The sequence below is a fragment of the Camarhynchus parvulus genome, chromosome Z (genome assembly GCF_901933205.1).
Source record: "Camarhynchus parvulus chromosome Z, STF_HiC, whole genome shotgun sequence".
Lineage (NCBI taxonomy): Eukaryota > Metazoa > Chordata > Aves > Passeriformes > Thraupidae > Camarhynchus > Camarhynchus parvulus.
The window spans coordinates 4976645-4994436 of record NC_044601.1 but is presented as its reverse complement, the minus strand read 5'-3'; the positions used below and the strand labels follow the sequence as shown (position 1 = coordinate 4994436).

At 46.2% G+C, this 17792-nt stretch overlaps 1 protein-coding gene across 1 annotated transcript; it reads left to right on the top strand.

The window, feature by feature from the left end:
- Positions 1-7860: 7860 nt before the first annotated feature.
- On the top strand, positions 7861-15168 carry LOC115915647 (ketosamine-3-kinase-like). Its single transcript, XM_030969199.1, has 6 exons — positions 7861-8037; positions 11214-11365; positions 12709-12800; positions 13238-13320; positions 13705-13827; positions 14518-15168. The coding sequence occupies exons 1-6, from the start codon at positions 7897-7899 to the stop codon at positions 14854-14856; spliced, it is 930 nt and encodes a 309-aa protein (XP_030825059.1). The 5' UTR covers positions 7861-7896; the 3' UTR covers positions 14857-15168.
- The last annotated feature ends 2624 nt before the right edge of the window (positions 15169-17792 follow it).

Sequence of the window (17792 nt, the reverse complement as noted above, 5' to 3'; positions counted from 1 at the left end):
TGCCTAAGCTACATCCTTCATCGATTTGTCCAAGACTGTGCTATTGTGTTCTGCCATCCTCATCAAAACTTCTAAGTCTCATCCAAGGATGGAACTCCCCAGGGCAGCAGACGCAGCTGTACCCGGCTGGCACCAGGCTCTTCTGCCAGGGAACAAGAAAAAGGATGAGAGGAAAATGCTGAGAGTTGCACCTGAGAAGGTTTAGTTGCCTATTTGGAAAAGCTTCTTCACCAAGAAGTGTCGTCAAACATTGGAACCGACTGCCCAGGACCTGTGGGCGTGTCACCATTCCTGTGGAGATTTAAAGAGGGATAAATTTGGCACTTGAGAGGTGGGATTCGTGGCGGGGTTGGTAGTTTTGGGTTAACGTTTGGACCTGAGAGCTCTCTGCAGACCTCACTCCGTGTTCCCTTCATGTGGTGATTCAGGTCCCCATCACTTCCTCAAGAGAGATTTGTCACTGACAGGGACTCAAGATCAAGCTCCCACCTAGTGACATTCCTGTCACCCTCGTTTTTTGCCCTCAGCAGGCTTGGAACAGGAGCAGCACGGGATGTGCAGTTCTGCACAAGCGTGGACCAGGGACAGGCACAGCTTCGTAGGGCTCTGGGGGTCACAGCTCTGCTGGGACACGGGCCCCGCTTGTGAGCGGCGCGTTCGGAGCGGAGCCCTCCGGCGGGGCACACCGGGGACAGGCAGGCACAGCCAGGGACCCGCACACGCCCGTAGGTTTTGCTGGCCTTTATTGGCATGGGCAGCCCCGCGCCACAGCCGCGCTCTGCGCGCTCCTCGGGCCGGGCGAGGCCGAGCCCCGCGCTCGGCTCAGCGGCGGCGGCGGCGTCTGCGGCTGGAGCGGCGGCTCCGGCGGTAGCGGGAGCGGCGGGAGGCCCGGCGCCTCCTGCGCACGCCCCGGCGGCGGGAGCGGCGGCGCCGGCTGCGGCTGCGGCTGCGGCTGCGGCTCCTGCGGGAGCGCCGGCGGTAGCGGGCCATGCTGCCGCGGCGGCGGGGGCGGCGCGCCCGCTTTTATAGCGGAGCGGGGCTGCGAGCCGTGACCTCAGCGGGGACGTCGCCTCTGCCATGCTCTGGCATCACAAAGGGCTCCGCCGCACCCTCGCTTCCCTGGGACACTTCGATTCGCTCGGAATGAAATCCGGAATTACAGAGAGCTTGTTTTACCTGACTCTCCTCTAATAGCAGCAGCCTTTACAAGGAAAAGAAAAGAAAAAATGCGTAATTTGCTTTTGTCATCTGTCTTGTATAGGACACGTTAAGAACAGATGATGAGATGGTGCTTGTGGAAATGGAATGCAGCCATTTGTTACACAGGGATCTCCTGGTACTGCTGAGGTTCATCTGGCACATGCCTTCAGCTTTCAGGAGCAAAGGTGTGTTGGATCACTCAAGAAACAGGAAAGCAAACGAGTATTGCCTGTTGATCCAGTGCTACAGCTGGGAAGGATGCTGGAATGGCACATCCCAAGTGGAACTGGCACTCGGGAACACCCAGCAGTGCCCAGTGCTCAGAGACGCCGAGACCAGCACAGTTTGTGCAGTGTTCATTGTTCTGCTTTGGAGGAACTGGCCCTGCAGGTGAGGTTCCTGTGATAAAAGCAGAGCCCCGGGCATCCTGTGGATGCTCAGGTGCTCCTGGGCTCCAGCTGCACATCCCTTCCCTTGGCTGCCACTCTCATTACCTGTGTGGTTCCATCACCTCCAGGGTGCTCAGTAGGGAGCTGACACTGCTGGGTGCCAGGTATTCAGTTAGTAGTGATGTCCTTGCTGTGAGCGGCAAGAAATGGGCAATTCTATTGTATTTTCCTTATAGACTACTCTAAAAGGAGAGAAAATACAAGTTCTTGTTAAATTTTTAAAAACTGTCTTTTTTGGAGAACTATCAAAATGTATAAAATTCATGTTTTAATGTTTATTTTCATTGTCTACAGTGTCTCCAACTGGTGTTTAGGACACCAGAGATTGGCCTTTGATATTTCCCATCATCTTTTATGAAGTGACCACATGCCATCCGTGCATTTTGGCAAGAACAGGAGTCAAGTCACCAGACACTGGCAGAAGGACCTTTTATTTCTGCTTCAGCTACAGAAAGCATCATGACTGAGCATTTTGAGAGTGGATACTAAAGAAGGCTCTGGTGGCTAAAGCTGCAAGGGCTCAGCTGGCCCTGGTGCCACTGGAGTCCCTGGCAAATGCAGCTCTGCAACCACAGGAATGAAGTACAAGCCCTGCTGGCGCTGATTGCTAAAGGTTCTTGTCCAGCACCACCACCCAAAGCAGGGCTGACTTCAAAGCCAAATGCAGCTCCAAAGCCACCCCCTGTGGGTGGCAACAAATTCCTGTTCAGGGAAGCTCTAAATCAGGGCATGGCCAGAGTTCTGGGGCAGAGGTTGTAGCTGTGCTGGACCAAACACGGGAGCTCTGGGCACAGGAGGAACACTTGTCCCTCAGTGCCTGACACAGTTTAGATTGTGGGGAGAAAGGTAAACTGACATGGAAAAATGGGAATTTCCTGGAGCTGTTTTACTGCTGGTCCCTCCAGAGTTGTTGCTGTGTGTAGGTGTTGGTGTTTGCAGAGGGAAGTTTGCAGCGTTCCTGCAGAGGCTGCAGGCACTGGTTGATGAGAAGAACAATAATCAATGAAGAGAAAACCTTGCCCAGCTCCTGCCAACATCCCTCAGCAGCTGGCACTTGCACAACAGGCCTGAGATGGGGTAAGAGAGCAATGAAAAGTGTCCCTAATTAAATGGGGGAAAAATTGGTTCTGAAAATTGGAATTTTCATTGTGGTAAGTCTGATCCCTCACGGACCTTTCAGAGAAACACCTTTGAAGCTGCAGTGATCCTGTGGCATTTCAGAAAATTAGCATGCAGTATATATTTCCTAAATGTTTAGAGGTTTTTTGGGCTTAAGGGGGTAATTTTCCCCTTTTTTCCTCCCTTTTGAGTTGATAAGATCTTGATCTTAAGAATTATCGGAAGAGAACTGAAGACAAGGAAACATACCTAATGATGGCATAATGCAAGTGCAGGGATATTTGCCGGTTCAGGTCTCACATTCAGTGTTTTTCTTCACATTGGTTTTGCTCAGAAGCCTCTCCGTGCCCTGTCGTGTGTGAGATGCAGCTGAGGTGCAGATCCACGGATCCACAGGGTCAGCCAAGGCTGGGGCACCTCTTGGGATTGTCCAGCTTGTCTGAGGGGCGGCTCAAGCCCTCAGTCACCCTCGTGGCCCGTGCCTGGGCTCCCCTGGCGAGCTGAGCTCTCTGTCCTTTGGGGAGGGGACTCCCACGGTGACACCCACGCCATCTCCCTGTTCCTTGGTTCTTGTCCAGAGGCCCTGAGCTGTGCCCCTGCCAGCTGGGGACTCCAGCCACTGCCACCCTGCTGTTCCACACAGACCCTCCCCTCTGCCTTTTCTCTCATCAAATCCAAAAGTGGTGAGAAATGCACTGGGGAGGGTTTAATTGGCTGTTTGGAAAGGTTTCTTCACCAAGAAGTGTTGTCAAACATTGGAACCGACTGCCCAGGGCTGTGATGCTGTCACCATGCACCTGAGACCTGACTAAGTGGTGGGATTGGAAATTTTGTGTTAAGGTTTGGGTTTGACACTGACAGCGACTCGGAGCAAGCTTTCATTTGGAGACACGGAAGGGCACCCACAGACACACAGGGACAACCAGGGACAGGCAGGGACCAGGCTCTTCTACCAGGGAACAAGAAAAAAGAGGAGAGGAAAGTGTTGAGAGACGCAGCTGGGAGGGTTTAGTTGGCTGTTTGGAAAGGTTTCTTCACCAAGAAGTGTTGTCAAACATTGGAACTGACTGGCGGGGCTTGGGGGGTGTCACCATTGCTGGAGGGATTTAAAGAGGGGATAAATTTAGCACTTGGGACATGGCTTGGGCGTCAGATTGGTAGTTTTGGGTTAACGTTTGGATTTGGTGACCTGAGAGCTCTCTGCAGACCTCACTCTGTGTTCCCTTCACTTGCGGATTCAGAGCCCCATCACCTGCACAAGAGAGATTTGTCACTGACAGAGGGACTGGAGACAGAGTCCCGCTCTAGGGACGGACACCCACGGACACGCAGGTACACCCATGGACACGCAGGTACAGCCAGGGTGTGACACGCAGGTACAGCCAGGCAGAGCCAGGGACACGGAGGACACACACGGGCACAGAGACACAGCCAGGGACATGCAGGACACACACAGGCACCCACGGACACGCACAGGCACCCACGAACACGCCGGCACAGCCAGGGTGTGACACGCACTGGCACCCACGGACACGCCGGCACAGGCAGGGTGTGACACGCACTGGCACCCACGGACACGCCGGCACAGCCAGGGTGTGACACGCAGGCACCGCCAGGCACAGCCAGGGACCCGCACAGCCTCGTACACATTGCTGGCCTTTATTGGCATGGGCAGCCCCGCGCCACAGCCGCGCTCTGCGCGCTCCTCGGGCCGGGCGAGGCCGAGCCCCGCGCTCGGCTCAGCGGCGGCGGCGGCGTCTGCGGCTGGAGCGGCGGCTCCGGCGGTAGCGGGAGCGGCGGGAGGCCCGGCGCCTCCTGCGCACGCCCCGGCGGCGGGAGCGGCGGCGCCGGCTGCGGCTGCGGCTGCGGCTGCGGCTCCTGCGGGAGCGCCGGCGGTAGCGGGCCATGCTGCCGCGGCGGCGGGGGCGGCGCGCCCGCTTTTATAGCGGAGCGGGGCTGCGAGCCGGCGGCATCGGCCGTGAGGTCACAATGACCCCGGGACAGCCCTTGTGGGACAGACTTGCCGTCAGCGGTGAGGTCACAGTGCCCACCTGGACACGCCCTGATACTCCGCAAACTTCCGTGAGTTCGGCACGCACATTCTACAAGTTCAGTATGAGAATTCTTTTGGCCCCCACGAACGTTGAGGCATGTCGGCCGGCGTTTGTTTGGTTTTTGGCTAGATTGGTATTTGTGAAAAGTGCATATTATATGGCTCTACGGAGATATTCACTATATGTATTTTCATGTATTGATTAGTAGTGCTGTATTAACATTTTAATAATATGATAAATGTAGTCTTGTACTCTAAAGGTAACTTTTGTTGTTAAAATAAGAACTATGTTAGTGGGCTTTTTTTTAAAGAAAGGAATGAGGCACTCGCACCACATAGCAGCCACAGGACACCTAAATCTTTCAGAGAAAAAGAATTTATTGCCCTCTTATCAGAAGAAACGAACTTCTTCCCGCCTCAAAGGCGCTGTTAGGATTAAGAGGAAGAAGTTGACGATGACCAGACAGAATCCTGTGTTTGAATGGAATTTATGCATCATGTATGAAATGTATGACTATGCAACGGGCTATTGTTTTTAAGGGTTAATCCTCTGGGAACGGGTGTCATTTTTCGGGCTTATGTTGCCCAGAAAGAGGTACCCAGACGTCTGTAACTCTTTGTCTTTATTGTCTCATATTGTCTGAATTCAAAATCTCCAAATTATTATTGCTCTAATTGTATTACTATTTTTATAACCATTTTATTACTATTAAACTTTTAACATTTTTTCACACTCTTGTATTTGTTATTCCCTGGCACTATGCCAGGAGACAAAGGGAAACCTTGAAGAATTCCCACTGATGCTCAGACTCGAGGTGTGCTGACACTGATCTTTGCAAAATGTGAAAAACGCCAATCATTTGTTTTTAAAATTTTATAAGTTTAATAGTAATAAAATGGTTATAAAAATAGTAATACAATTAGAGGAATAATAATTTGGACAATTTGGATTAGGACAATATGAGACAATAGAAAGAAAGGGTTATCGATGTCCAGGCACCTCTTTCTGCGCAGCACGAGCCCGAAAAAGGACCCACGTTAACAGAGGATTAACCCTTAAAAACAACAGCCTGTTGCATATTCATAACCTCAGACATGATGCATAAATTCCATTCAAACACAGGGTTCTGTCTGGTCATCGTCAATTTCTTCCTCTCAATACTAATGGCTTTGTCCTGGCTGAGCGAGGTGGGAATAAGTTCATTTCTTCTGATAATGGGACAGTAAATTCTCTTTCTCAGAAAGATTTAGGTGTCCTGTGGCTGCTATCTCGCTGCGAGTCCTTTCTTTAGAAAAAAAGTATCCTACATAGCATAGTTTCTATTTTAACATTTTGTTATAACCTACAACTATATTTAACGCACAACTTAAAAGAATTAATACAGCATTACTTTCTAACACAGCACATTTAATATTCATTTTAATATTTGCGAAAAGCCAATCATGAAATACACATTTATCACAAAAACGACGCCAAAGGCTTTGTTCAGCCCTCAGACTCCACCCATTTGAGCTGTCTTTGGTGCTGCTTTAAACAGAACAACATGAGATTCCAAACTCCACAGAAATGCTTGCATGCCTTAATCTGCTTTTTATCTTTCATTCTTAGTGTAGCCCCGGCTACTGTGAAGTGAAGAATGGATGCCAGTCTACGCAACGTGTGTTACATGAGAGACTAATACAGAAATTTGGCAGCAGCGAGCAGAGTCCTGGCACCCATCATCTGCTTCAGCCAGGACACATCTATCAAGTGCACCTTATTTATTGAAAACTTTAGGTTAATGCCTGTAAGATTACATATGTCATTACTTAACCTTGTAGTTTATTTATTTAAGATTATGTAAACTAGCATCAAACTTTTGTATTAAAATTTGTACCTTTGTAAATTGTAACTACTTCTGTTGTTGCCTATTATCATATTTGAAGCTGATTTTTTCTCCCCTGTTCATTTCCTTTCTTCAATGCTTTATATAATAAATTTATCAGTAGATCCTGGAGAATACTTAAGAAAATAATAATACAATCAGAGTAATAATAATTTGGACAATTTGGATTAGGACAATATGAGACAATAGAAAGAAAGAGTTATGGACGTCCGGGTACCTTTTTGTGGGCAGCACAAGCCCGAAAAAGGACCCACGTTAACAGAGGATTAACCCTTAAAAACAATAGCCCGTTGCATATTCAATACAACTCATACATGATGCATAAATTCTATTTAAATACAGGATTCTGTCTGGTCATTGTCAACTTCTTCCTCTGAATCCTAATGGCTTCGTCCTGGCTGAGCGAGGCGGGAATAAGTTAATTTCTTCTGATAATGGGGCAATAAGTTCTCTGAAAGATTTAGGTGTCTTGTGGCTGCTCAGTGCGAGTCCTTTCTTCAGAAAAAAAAAGTATCCTACATAGCATAGTTTCTATTTTAACCTTTTGTTATAACCTAAATCTATATTTACCACACTACTTAAAAGAATTAATACAACATTACTTTCTAACACAACACATATAATATTCATTTTAATATTTATCTGGTCGTTGTCAGCTTCTTCCTCTTAATCCTAACAGCGCCTTCGAGGCGGGAAGAAGTTCGTTTCTTCCGATAAGAGGGCAATAAATTCTTTTTCTCTGAAAGATTTAGGTGTCCTGTGGCTGCTATGTGGTGCGAGTGCCTCACTCCTTCCTTTAAAAAAAATCGCACTTACATAAATCTTATTTTAACTACAAAAATTACCTTTTAACTAGAAGACTACATTTACCGTATTATTAAAATTTTGATACAGCGCTACTAATCAATACATCAAAATACATATAGCGAATATCTGCGTAGAGCCATATAATATGCACTTTTCACAATCAGCATACGAGGAACGAGAGAATCTTTTGACGGTAGTGCTCGAGTGCCTCAGCCGCCTCAGCCGGGCGCGTTAACCGCCACAACCGCCTCAGCCGCCTCAGCCGCCCTTCGCCCACCTCGTCCCTCCCCTTCTCGGCCCGTCCCTTCCCTTCCTTGCCCGCCCCTTCCCTCTCTTGCCCGCCCGGTTCCGCCCCGTCCCTCCCCCGGTAGCCGCCGCCGCCATGGAGGACGCGCTGAAGCGAGCGCTCGGCACGACGGTGCTGCGCCCGACCGGGCACACGGGGAGCGGCTGCATCAGCCAGGGCCGCAGCTACGACACGGACCAGGGCCGGGTGTTTGTGAAGAGCAACTTTCAGTCGGAGGTGTGGTGGGGTAGTGATGGCGGGGCTGCCGGGGGTGGGCAGGCAGCGTTCCGGGCCTGGTGTGGCGGCAGGAGCGGGGCAGGGCCCGGCCCTGTGCCGGCCCTGCTGAGGCCACACCTCGAGGGCTGCGGCACCTCTGGGCCCTCACACGGGGAATGGAGGGGCTGCAGCGTGGCCAGGGCAGGGAACGGAGCTGGGAAGGGAATGGAGCCCCAGGAGGGGCTGGGGGAGCTGGGAAGGGGCTCAGCCTGGAGCAAAGGAGGCTCAGGGGGCCCTTGTGGCTCTGCACAGCTCCTGCCAGGAGGGCACAGCCGGGGGGTGTCACCGTGACATTTTCTGAAAAATCCCCTCAGCGGGATTTTTTCTCCTGAGAAGCTGGGATGCTTCAGCTTCTCCATGTTTTGCTGCTCTGGAATGTGATTTGGAGAATTGTTTAACCAGCATGTGAATTGTTTTTAATTAATGGCCAATCACAGCCAACTGTGTCAGACTCTGAGTCTGTCACGGGTTTTTATTATTCATTCTTTTCTAGCTTTCTGATGTCTCCTTTCTCTTTCTTTAGTATAGTTTTAGTATATAATTTTCTTGTAACATTATATAATATCATTATATAATAAATGAGCCTTCTGAGAACTTGGAGTCAATTCTCATCTCTCACCTCATCCTGGGGACCCTCACAACAGCACAGCCGGGGGGTCGGGCTGTGCTCCAGGGAACGGGGACAGGAGCAGAGGGAACGGCCTCAGGCTGGGCCAGGGCAGGTTTAGGTTGGACATCAGCCTTTGGACTCTGCCAGGGATCCAGGGGCAGCCACAGCTTCTCTGGAAAACCTGTGCCAGGGTCTCATCGCTCTCACACTCAGGAATTTCTTCCTAATATCTAACCTAAACCTACTCTCAGCAGGAATTTCTTCCTGGAGAAGGTTGTTAAGCATTGAAAGGGGCTGCCCAGGTAGGTGGTGTAGTCCCAGTTCCTGCAGGTGCCCAAGGAACACCTGGACGTGGCACTCAGTGCTGTGGTGTGGATGACAAGGTGCAGGTGGGGCAGAGGTTGGACTTGATGGTCTGGGAGCTCTTTTCCAGCCTGGCTGATTGTGAGGCAGGACAGTGTTGTGGTATCGGTGTTGTTTGTCTAGGACATGCAGAATTTTGTTAGAGGTATACCATGACATGCTGTTGTCACCTCCAAGGGTAGCAGTGGTGTAACAGTGTCTGCAAGTGCTGTGACAGGGGCTAAAGCAACCCAAAATTGTGTCTGCTGAGGGGGTGCGTGCCTTCTGTGGTTTTAACTAAAACTTTTAATTCTTTGCGCACAAGAAAGAGTAAGTGATGCTTCTCCATAATTGTTCAAGCTTTTCTGCTTTGTCCTTTCAGTATCTGGAATGTACTGCCGAAGGTAGATACCTGCATTTGGTAGAGATAAGTACAGTGCAACCTATTTCTTCAGCATCCTTTGCAGCAGCAGAGATCAGGTGGAATGTACTTTAAAGATGCTCCATACTTGTGTTTGTCACATAAACAGCTTCAGTGGCAGAACAGGAGTCAAAACTTGTGTTTGTCCTTCATAGCAAGCAAATGTGCTTGAAAGTATGCACGCAACTATATCTATTCCAAATTTCTCAACAATTTCTGATCGAGTTGGGGAGCTGAGTGAGGGTGGCAACATAGGATAATATAGGAGGGTTGTCCTGCTTCACAGAAGAGAGTTTGAATTGGTGTAGCCCTTCCTTAGGGCTATACACCATTCTGTATTTAGCTGTACAATCCAACGAGCTACAAAATGAGGCTTTGGGGGGAAAAAAGAGATCTGGATGGATTTTCTATTCAGCAGTTTCATTTTGTGTGCTGCTGCCTGTGTGTGGATCCTGAGTGCTGATTGAAGCAAACTTTAAAGTGGAGGTGCTGTAAAAGCTGTGCTGTGTGAGCAGCAGCTGCTGTGCATCAGCAATTCGTGGCCCAGCTGGTGCTTTAGACAGGGACACAGCATACCCTGATTTCCTGTGGATACTCCTGGGGCAAAAGGACAGCCAGAGATGTCTCCCAGAGATGGTCAGAGGCATGAAGCACCATGCAGAAAGGCTGGGAGAGCTGGGATTGTTCAGCCTGCAGAAGAGAGGGCTCTGTGGAGACATAATTGCACCTTCCAGTGCCAGAGGGGAACCCAGAGGAAAGATGGGGAGAGACTTTTTACAGGAGTGACAGGGAAAGGGGGAATGGCTTCAGACTGACAGAGAATAGGATTAGGTCAGATATTAGGAGGAAATTCCTGACTGTGAGGGTGGTGAGGCCCTGGCACAAGGTGCCCAGAGAAACTGGATCCCTGGGAGTGTCCAAGGCCAGGCTGGACAGGGGTTGGAGCACCCTGGGATAGTGGAAGGTGGGACAGGGTAATGTTTATGGATGTCTTAAAGTTCTTTCCAGCACAAACCATTCTGTGATTGCCTCTTTTTTGATGTCTACTGCAAATTGTCCTGTTACTGTGTTGCATGGAACATTACTAAAGGCCTAGCATTCTCTATTTCATTCATTCTGCTTTCCTGCTTTTGTTTACCAGATACGTTAAATTTCCCACCTGCTCTTTTTACAACCCCTGCCTGACTCTTGTAGAGAAACGCTTCTTCATGTGATGAGTGTCACTGATCTCAGAGGAGGAACTCAGGAGAGTAGATTTTCCTTGCTGTGGGTAGCAGGTGCAGAAACAGGTCCCAAATTCAGAATGTCTTCCAAGCAAATGCAGTTGGTGGTGGCTTGGGTTGTGCAAGTGTGATAAGGGGCATTTGGCTGCTACAGCTGATTGCCACCCACGCCCTTCCCTTGTGAGGTCAAAGAAAACACCATGGAAAACCATTCTGGTGAAAGCTCTGATGGGGCACAGCTGAAGGAGCTCATACTTTATCTCTAAGCAGTTTGCACTCCTTCAACTGCAAACAGACTTTCTAAATTATAGAGAATTCTAGAGCCTAATTTTTACTCACTTGTTTCATGAAGTGAAATCCCTGTATTTGTAAAACTACTGTCAAGTCTGATGGTGTGGTGCTGTCTGTATCTTGTGTGTGAATAAACATTTCCTCCAACCTTTCTATGTAAGTTTTACAAAATCAGTTGATCAGTGGAAGTGCTTTGTTTGCCTGTGGCTGATGCTTGTAGACACTAATGATTTCCCTTAATATCTGGCAGGCCAGAAGAATGTTTGAGGGAGAAATGGCAAGCTTGGAAGCCATCCTGAAAACAAAGACAATAAAAGTGCCTAAACCCATGAAAGTCATTGACCTCTCTGGGGGCATTACTGTGTTTGTGATGGAGCATTTGGACATGCGGAGCTTGAACAGGTAAAACATTGTCTTTGCCTCCTTTAACCAGAAATTTTGGCTGTTATGAAAGTTAAATCACTTGTTTTCATAGGGGGAAACTTTTTTTTTCTAAAGCGAGTCAAGAACAGTGTGGGAAATCAGAAATCACACAGCAGAGAGTTGTATAAAATACTTCATAATGCCTCACCTAGCAAATAGACCATATGTCCCAAACTGAGTCTGGGTTTTGGTTAGTTTTGGGTTTGTTTGCTTAGGTAATTAGTGATTTTTACAGTAAGGTTTCTTTTCACAGAGAGGAAAATGACCACCCTTGTTTTGTGTACTTGTCCTCTATATAAGAACCACTACTTTATTGCTTGGCATGATTGTGCAGAGGCACTTCCCCAGATCAATTAATCTTGATTTCAGTATTTGCAGCTCTTACCTTCATTTTGATAGTTACAAACTTTTGACCCTTCTCTGTGACGAGCACTTAACATGAATAATTCATCTGTCTGATTCCGTTAGGGAGGTGATCATGACCAATTTCTCACCTGTCTCTCAGAACTTGTGCTGCCAGTTTAAAGTCTTGTCCCTCATCCTGCTTGTTGGCAGAGTTCCTAATTCATGAAGAGCCCTCAGTGAGTCCCAAGAGAAAGGGCAGAGATGTTGCTGGTTTGGGTCAAAAGTGGTGCCTTTGGCATGCAGATTTCCTGTGTTAACAGGAACAAATTGAAGAAATGCCTTAAACAACAGTGCCTGGAGAACAGGGGAAGTTGAGGAAGGTCAAAGGCATAAAAGGAATGTAATTTGGTTAACATGGGAGGCAACTGGTTGTAATGTCTGTTTGTAATTACTACAAGACTCTTCTGAACCATGTAGAGGATGAGGTTTTATTAAAAATAGACAATAAACTAGGCCCCTGTGACTTTCATTATTGAGGCATGTTAGAGAAAAGCAGCTGGAAGCAGCAGTAGAAAGAAAAGTATCAGCCTTTTGGTTCTGTTTCCCAAACACAGTTTACTAGAGTTAAAAAAAAAAGGCACAACATGTTGTGCATTCTTTCTTATACATATCTTATTGAGAGTCCTTACAGAAGTGATGTCACACAGAAATTAGAATTGGTGTTTCTTATTGTTAGTAAATTTATGCTTTTCACTTTCAGTAGTGGTGTCACAAACAACCAAGTACATTTTATGTTAATATGCAGACTTTGTAGGAAGACAAGGTGTTCATAACTGAAATACACTGAAAAAATATTTTATTAGAGGTGTAGAACTGCTTTTACTTACTTGATAAATCTATTCAAGTAACTCCTGGAATATCAAGCCCTGGTTCTGTTCATGTGTCAGTGGTACTCATGTTACTTTTTTGTTTCTTAGACACTCAGCACTGCTTGGAGCTCAGCTGGCTGATCTTCACCTTACTAACCAGAAACTTGGAGAGAAGCTGAAGAAAGAAGGGAGCATAGTTGGTACAGTACACAGCTGTTTGCAAATTTAACCCAGCTGATAATAATCTACAAAGCAGTTAAAATGACTTTTGCTACTTCAGGACAAGTTGATCTTCCCCTGAAGATAGCGTGAGACTAGGTTTGGGTGAAACAGACCCAGGCAGGGATTCTTTTTGCTTTTGTTTGTACTCTTTGGGTCTGTGTAAGCAAAACACATACTCAGTTGTGGACATAAAGAACCTCAAAATACAATTTTGAAGAGCAGAATATAGCTGCTTTACATCAAACTTTAAACAACCACACTGTAACCATAAAAAGAACATTAAAGTGCTTTTTTTTTTTTTTTTTGTTCTCAGTAGGAGCAGCATTATACTCCTGTGTAGTTTTAAAGGTTCATTTATGTTGTGGATGCTCAGTATTATGTCACTGTTGCTGAATTTTTGTCTTTTGTTTGAAAGGTAAAGGTCAAGGGCAATCAGATCTCCAGTTTGTGGACCAGTTTGGCTTTCATACAGTTACCTGCTGTGGTTATCTTCCACAGGTAGGTTGTACTTTCTCAGATGATAGAATTTCAAATTTATCTTGTCTTCCCTTCAGTGATAGAGAAGGTCAAAGTTAGCATAATGGGAATAAATGAATTTTTGTAGAGCCATAAAAATAAACAACCGTGGTTCTGTCTGCTAAGGAAGATTGTATTTTAAATAGCACTTAAAAGTGCTTTGGACACTGATAGCTCTTCAATTTCCTGCACTTTAATCACTGAGAGAAAATTATTCCTCTAATTTTAGGATAACATTTGATTAAATAATGGTAGCATTTACTTTCCTGGATGGTGCTAGCACAAAAACTGTGATCCTCAAAAGTGAAGAAGCTAGTGTGCCTTTTGTGTGTTGTGGAACTGACATCTGCAGTGCTGTTCCTTCAGGTGAACGACTGGCAGAGTGACTGGGTGACCTTCTTTGCCAGACAGAGGATCCAGCCCCAGATGGACATGATTGAGAAGACATCAGGTGACAAAGAAGCAAGAGAACTTTGGTCACAGCTTCAGGTAGGAGCAATTCCCACAGTTCTCATTATTGGGCGAGCTAGGTATACTCAAATTTTATTTTCTTAAACCAAAGTTCCTGTTTGTTGGTTTGCACCAGGTTCTGTTGGTAAGAGACTCCAGATTTTAGGGATCAAAATGCCCTTCTTCTGAGGTATAATGGCATTTGCCACATCTCCCTATGCTAACATTCCAGAGTGAATTCCAAAGTGCCAGATAGCACTTTGCCTGACTGTTTGGGAAATACTGGATGGAGTTCATATTCTCATTCCTTGTAACACACTCGTGATGAGAAATGTACATAAGCAGCTCTGTCCTGTGTGCTGTCTGTTCATTCACTGTTTGCACCTGATTGAGTGACTGCACTATCAGCTCTTTGACTCCTACATTTTGGAAATTTGGTGAGACATCCTTGAGCTTTTAATGATGAAGTGTTGGTGGCTGTTGTTACTAACACCCTGGTCAATATCTGAGTTTCAAGACTTTTATTTTCTTGCTAAAAAAGATTTAGGTGAGCATTCTGCTGCTGCCTTTTATGAACAATAAGAGTCCTCTGGATGTACTCAGCATCATTGCTGACCAGGTCCTGTGTGTTTTAAATGATGGGTTTTAGGACACTTCAAGTATGCAGATAAACCCCTACATTTTGAAGTGAATGTGTAATTTACATGTCTTTCTTTCCTCCCCCTGCAGCTGAAGATACCCAGTTTTTTCTGTGGTGTGGAAATTGTTCCTGCCCTCCTGCATGGGGATCTCTGGGGAGGAAATGTATCTGAGGATGAATCTGGTCCAATTATCTTTGATCCAGCTTCTTTCTACGGCCATTCAGAGTACGAGCTTGCAATAGCTGGGATGTTTGGTGGCTTCAGCAGTTCTTTTTATTCTGCTTATCACAGTAAAATCCCCAGAGCTGCAGGGTTTGAGAAGCGCCTGAAGCTTTACCAGCTGTTCCACTACATGAACCACTGGAACCATTTTGGGACAGGCTACAGAGGGTCTTCATTAAACATTATGAGAAACCTTGTAAAGTAAATTGCTGCCTAAGCCAAATATTTCTTGTGTTGTTTGGAGAGCCCCATACTTGGTGGTGCAGCTGCAGGAGTAGCAATGTTAAAAACAACCTGTGAGACCCCTGACCTTGTTAAAGACCTAGAAGCAGTGTCTCCTGCTGAACACCAAGTGTAAAATAGTCATTCCTTTTTAGGATAGCTGGAGATAACTCCACGAGGGAAAAAACTAAGGAAGGAGTGAATTTGCACTGTGAATTAAGGTCTCAGTGTCCCGAAAGCATGTGAGACTCTGCAGGGTAGTACAATTTTAGATGCCTAAAAGTTGCTCACTGCATTTTGCTGTGTCTTCCTCCCTCTTTGAGCTCTTCGTGTCCAGTTGTGTGCATGAGAGCAACGTTAACAACAGAGCTTGAAAGTACAGGAGATTTTTGTAACAGGAACTGTGAGAGGGGATTTGGACTTGCTATTAATTTTCACAGAATCAGAGTGGGTGAGGCTGGGGGGGGGATCACAGAATGTCATCTAGTCCAACCTCCCTGGCTTAGCAGATTACTTAGGGTTGGGTCCAGAGGCTTTTAAAGACCTCCAGGGTTCTGCTGATTGATTCAATTGGATGCAGGCTGTGGGTGCCTCCTAGAGTGGTTGTAGGCTGTTCTGTGCTTCAATATCCACAGCAATTCTGCTTCCATCAGAGCTAGTTCTCTTCCTTTTTTGGATTATGCTTTTGTCCAGTAGTGGGCATTCTTAGAGAACTTTCCAGATAAGACATTTTGCACATACACAACTTGTGGAGGTGTATTCTCCACAAATGAAATAAAACCTGCACATGCTTCACATGTATGACTAAAGTCATCAAAATCCACCTAATAATGAAACCATGTCAGCTGGCACTTTGTGTTTTCCACACTCACAAAGAAAACTATAAAAATACAACTTAAAGGTCAGGGGAGACTCCTGGGATGGCTCACAAGCTGTAACCCTCTGCTTCTCCACAGGAATGCCTATCAGCTAATTTTACTCCAAGGGGATACTACTGCTTGTGCTTTCTGATACCAGTGTGTTTATCCACAATAGCTTATCAACCTTTTTCTGGGACAAGGATCAGTAAACCACAGCATTTGTGTCACTGGGACCCCAAATGTTCCCAGTGTCAAGGCTGCACTGTTTGTACACCTGTGCTCATGAGAGTTCCAGTGCACACTTGGAGTGCTGCACTGTTCACTCCAAAATATTCTGTGTAAAGGCCTCAGACACACCAGGAAGGGGAAGGTGTAGACACCTCTGGGCTCAGTACTGGTCTGGATAACCTGGAAAGCAAGGGAATCTTCCTTTCCTAAACTCTCAGCTGGCAGTCCCCACTAAGTGCAAGCTGTGGCTGTTGTGGTAAGAGACAAAAAACCGAAGGAAGGTGACGTGTAACTCCCAGAGCAGCACTTCACCCTGTCAGAAGTCCTTGGAGATAATTCCACAGAGTGTGGCTGTAATTCTGAATTTGTGCTCTTTTGATGTAGGCTGGTAGTGGTGCTGCTGTGCAAGGCTGCCAGGTAGGTGAGAGAGATGCATGACTGTAATGTGCACTTTGAGTGTTGGGGAATGGCTTGTGTTAACTAAAACTGCTTTGCACTGGGCTTTGGCAGATTACTGAGGGTTTTCTAGTTGCAGTTACTTACACAAATTGGAAACAAGTTTGGAGAAGACTGGTGTTTGGTACTACTTTCCTTAATTCTACTACTTTTCTCACTGGCTGTTTGACTTTTGCTGCAAAAAATCTGCTTGGTAGAATAGGTTTTACTTTTACCTTGTTACCTGAATAAAAGTTTTCCTAATTGATAATTGTTGTCACTGTTTTCTGAATTAGAACCTTACATCTTGGTTTATTCTTGGGGAATTACTTGGTCTGACCTGTTAAAGATCCTTAGTTTGTTGGATAAATTATGATCATTGGAGGTGTTTCTGGGAATGTGCATGGTCATGGATTGGTTTGGAGCAGTGTGTCACTGAGGAAAATTGACATGGTCATTACAGAGCAAGTCAAGATGTTAATTTTCCTAAAATACATGTAACTCTTTAACTCTTCATTTTAGCAGGGGAAAATGAATATGAGAGTGGATTTTCTGTCAGTTGTAGTTCTGAGATAAACTTACTGATAAACAGCAACACTTCAGAGATGACCTTTTCCTGATAGAACTGAATCCAGACATTTTTGTGACTGAAGAAAAGTTGTGTTTATGCAAGTTATGCAGGTAGGAACAATTGTATTTAGAGTTTTACTGTAAGAATATTATGCTGGTTTTTGCTGTCAGTAAGATCAGAAGAAGTGTAGAGAGGCAGAGAAGTGGAATGTGACAGGAATCTCTCCTGTACCCTGGATCCCTCGGCTCTGAGCCCTTCTCAGGCTGCAGAAACTGCCTGCAGATACAAATGTTGCACTCCAGTGCGGGTTTTCCTCCTGCTTCCCATCTTCAGCGCTCTTCCAAAATAGATCTGGTGATTAAAACTGATGCTGGGCTCTTCAGCAGAAGTCAGAGCAGGTGGGAAGTGTCACATTAGAATGTGACAAAAAGCTATAGGGGGAAAACGTTTTTCTGGTAACTAAGCCACGCCACAATTACAAACAGCTTTATTATTTTTTATTTGTAAATATTCAGTTACTTTTGGTTTGTTTGGGGGTTTGTTTTCTTTTTCCTTTAACAGTTAAACAGAGAAATGAATTAGGGTTGCTTTCATTATGCAGATGTAGATTTTGCTCTATTTCTCGTAATTTTTTTTTGCCAATCCACTTTATTCCTCTCCCCACACGCTCCACTGCAACCCGGGGTATGATTCTTTCCTGTCAGCACCTGGAGAGCCATCTAACCAAGAATCTTATCTTTACAGAGACATTAGAAGAACAAATATTACAGGATCTGGGTTACAATAATGTTTTAAAGGCTCAAAACTTTATACCTGAGAGTGCCA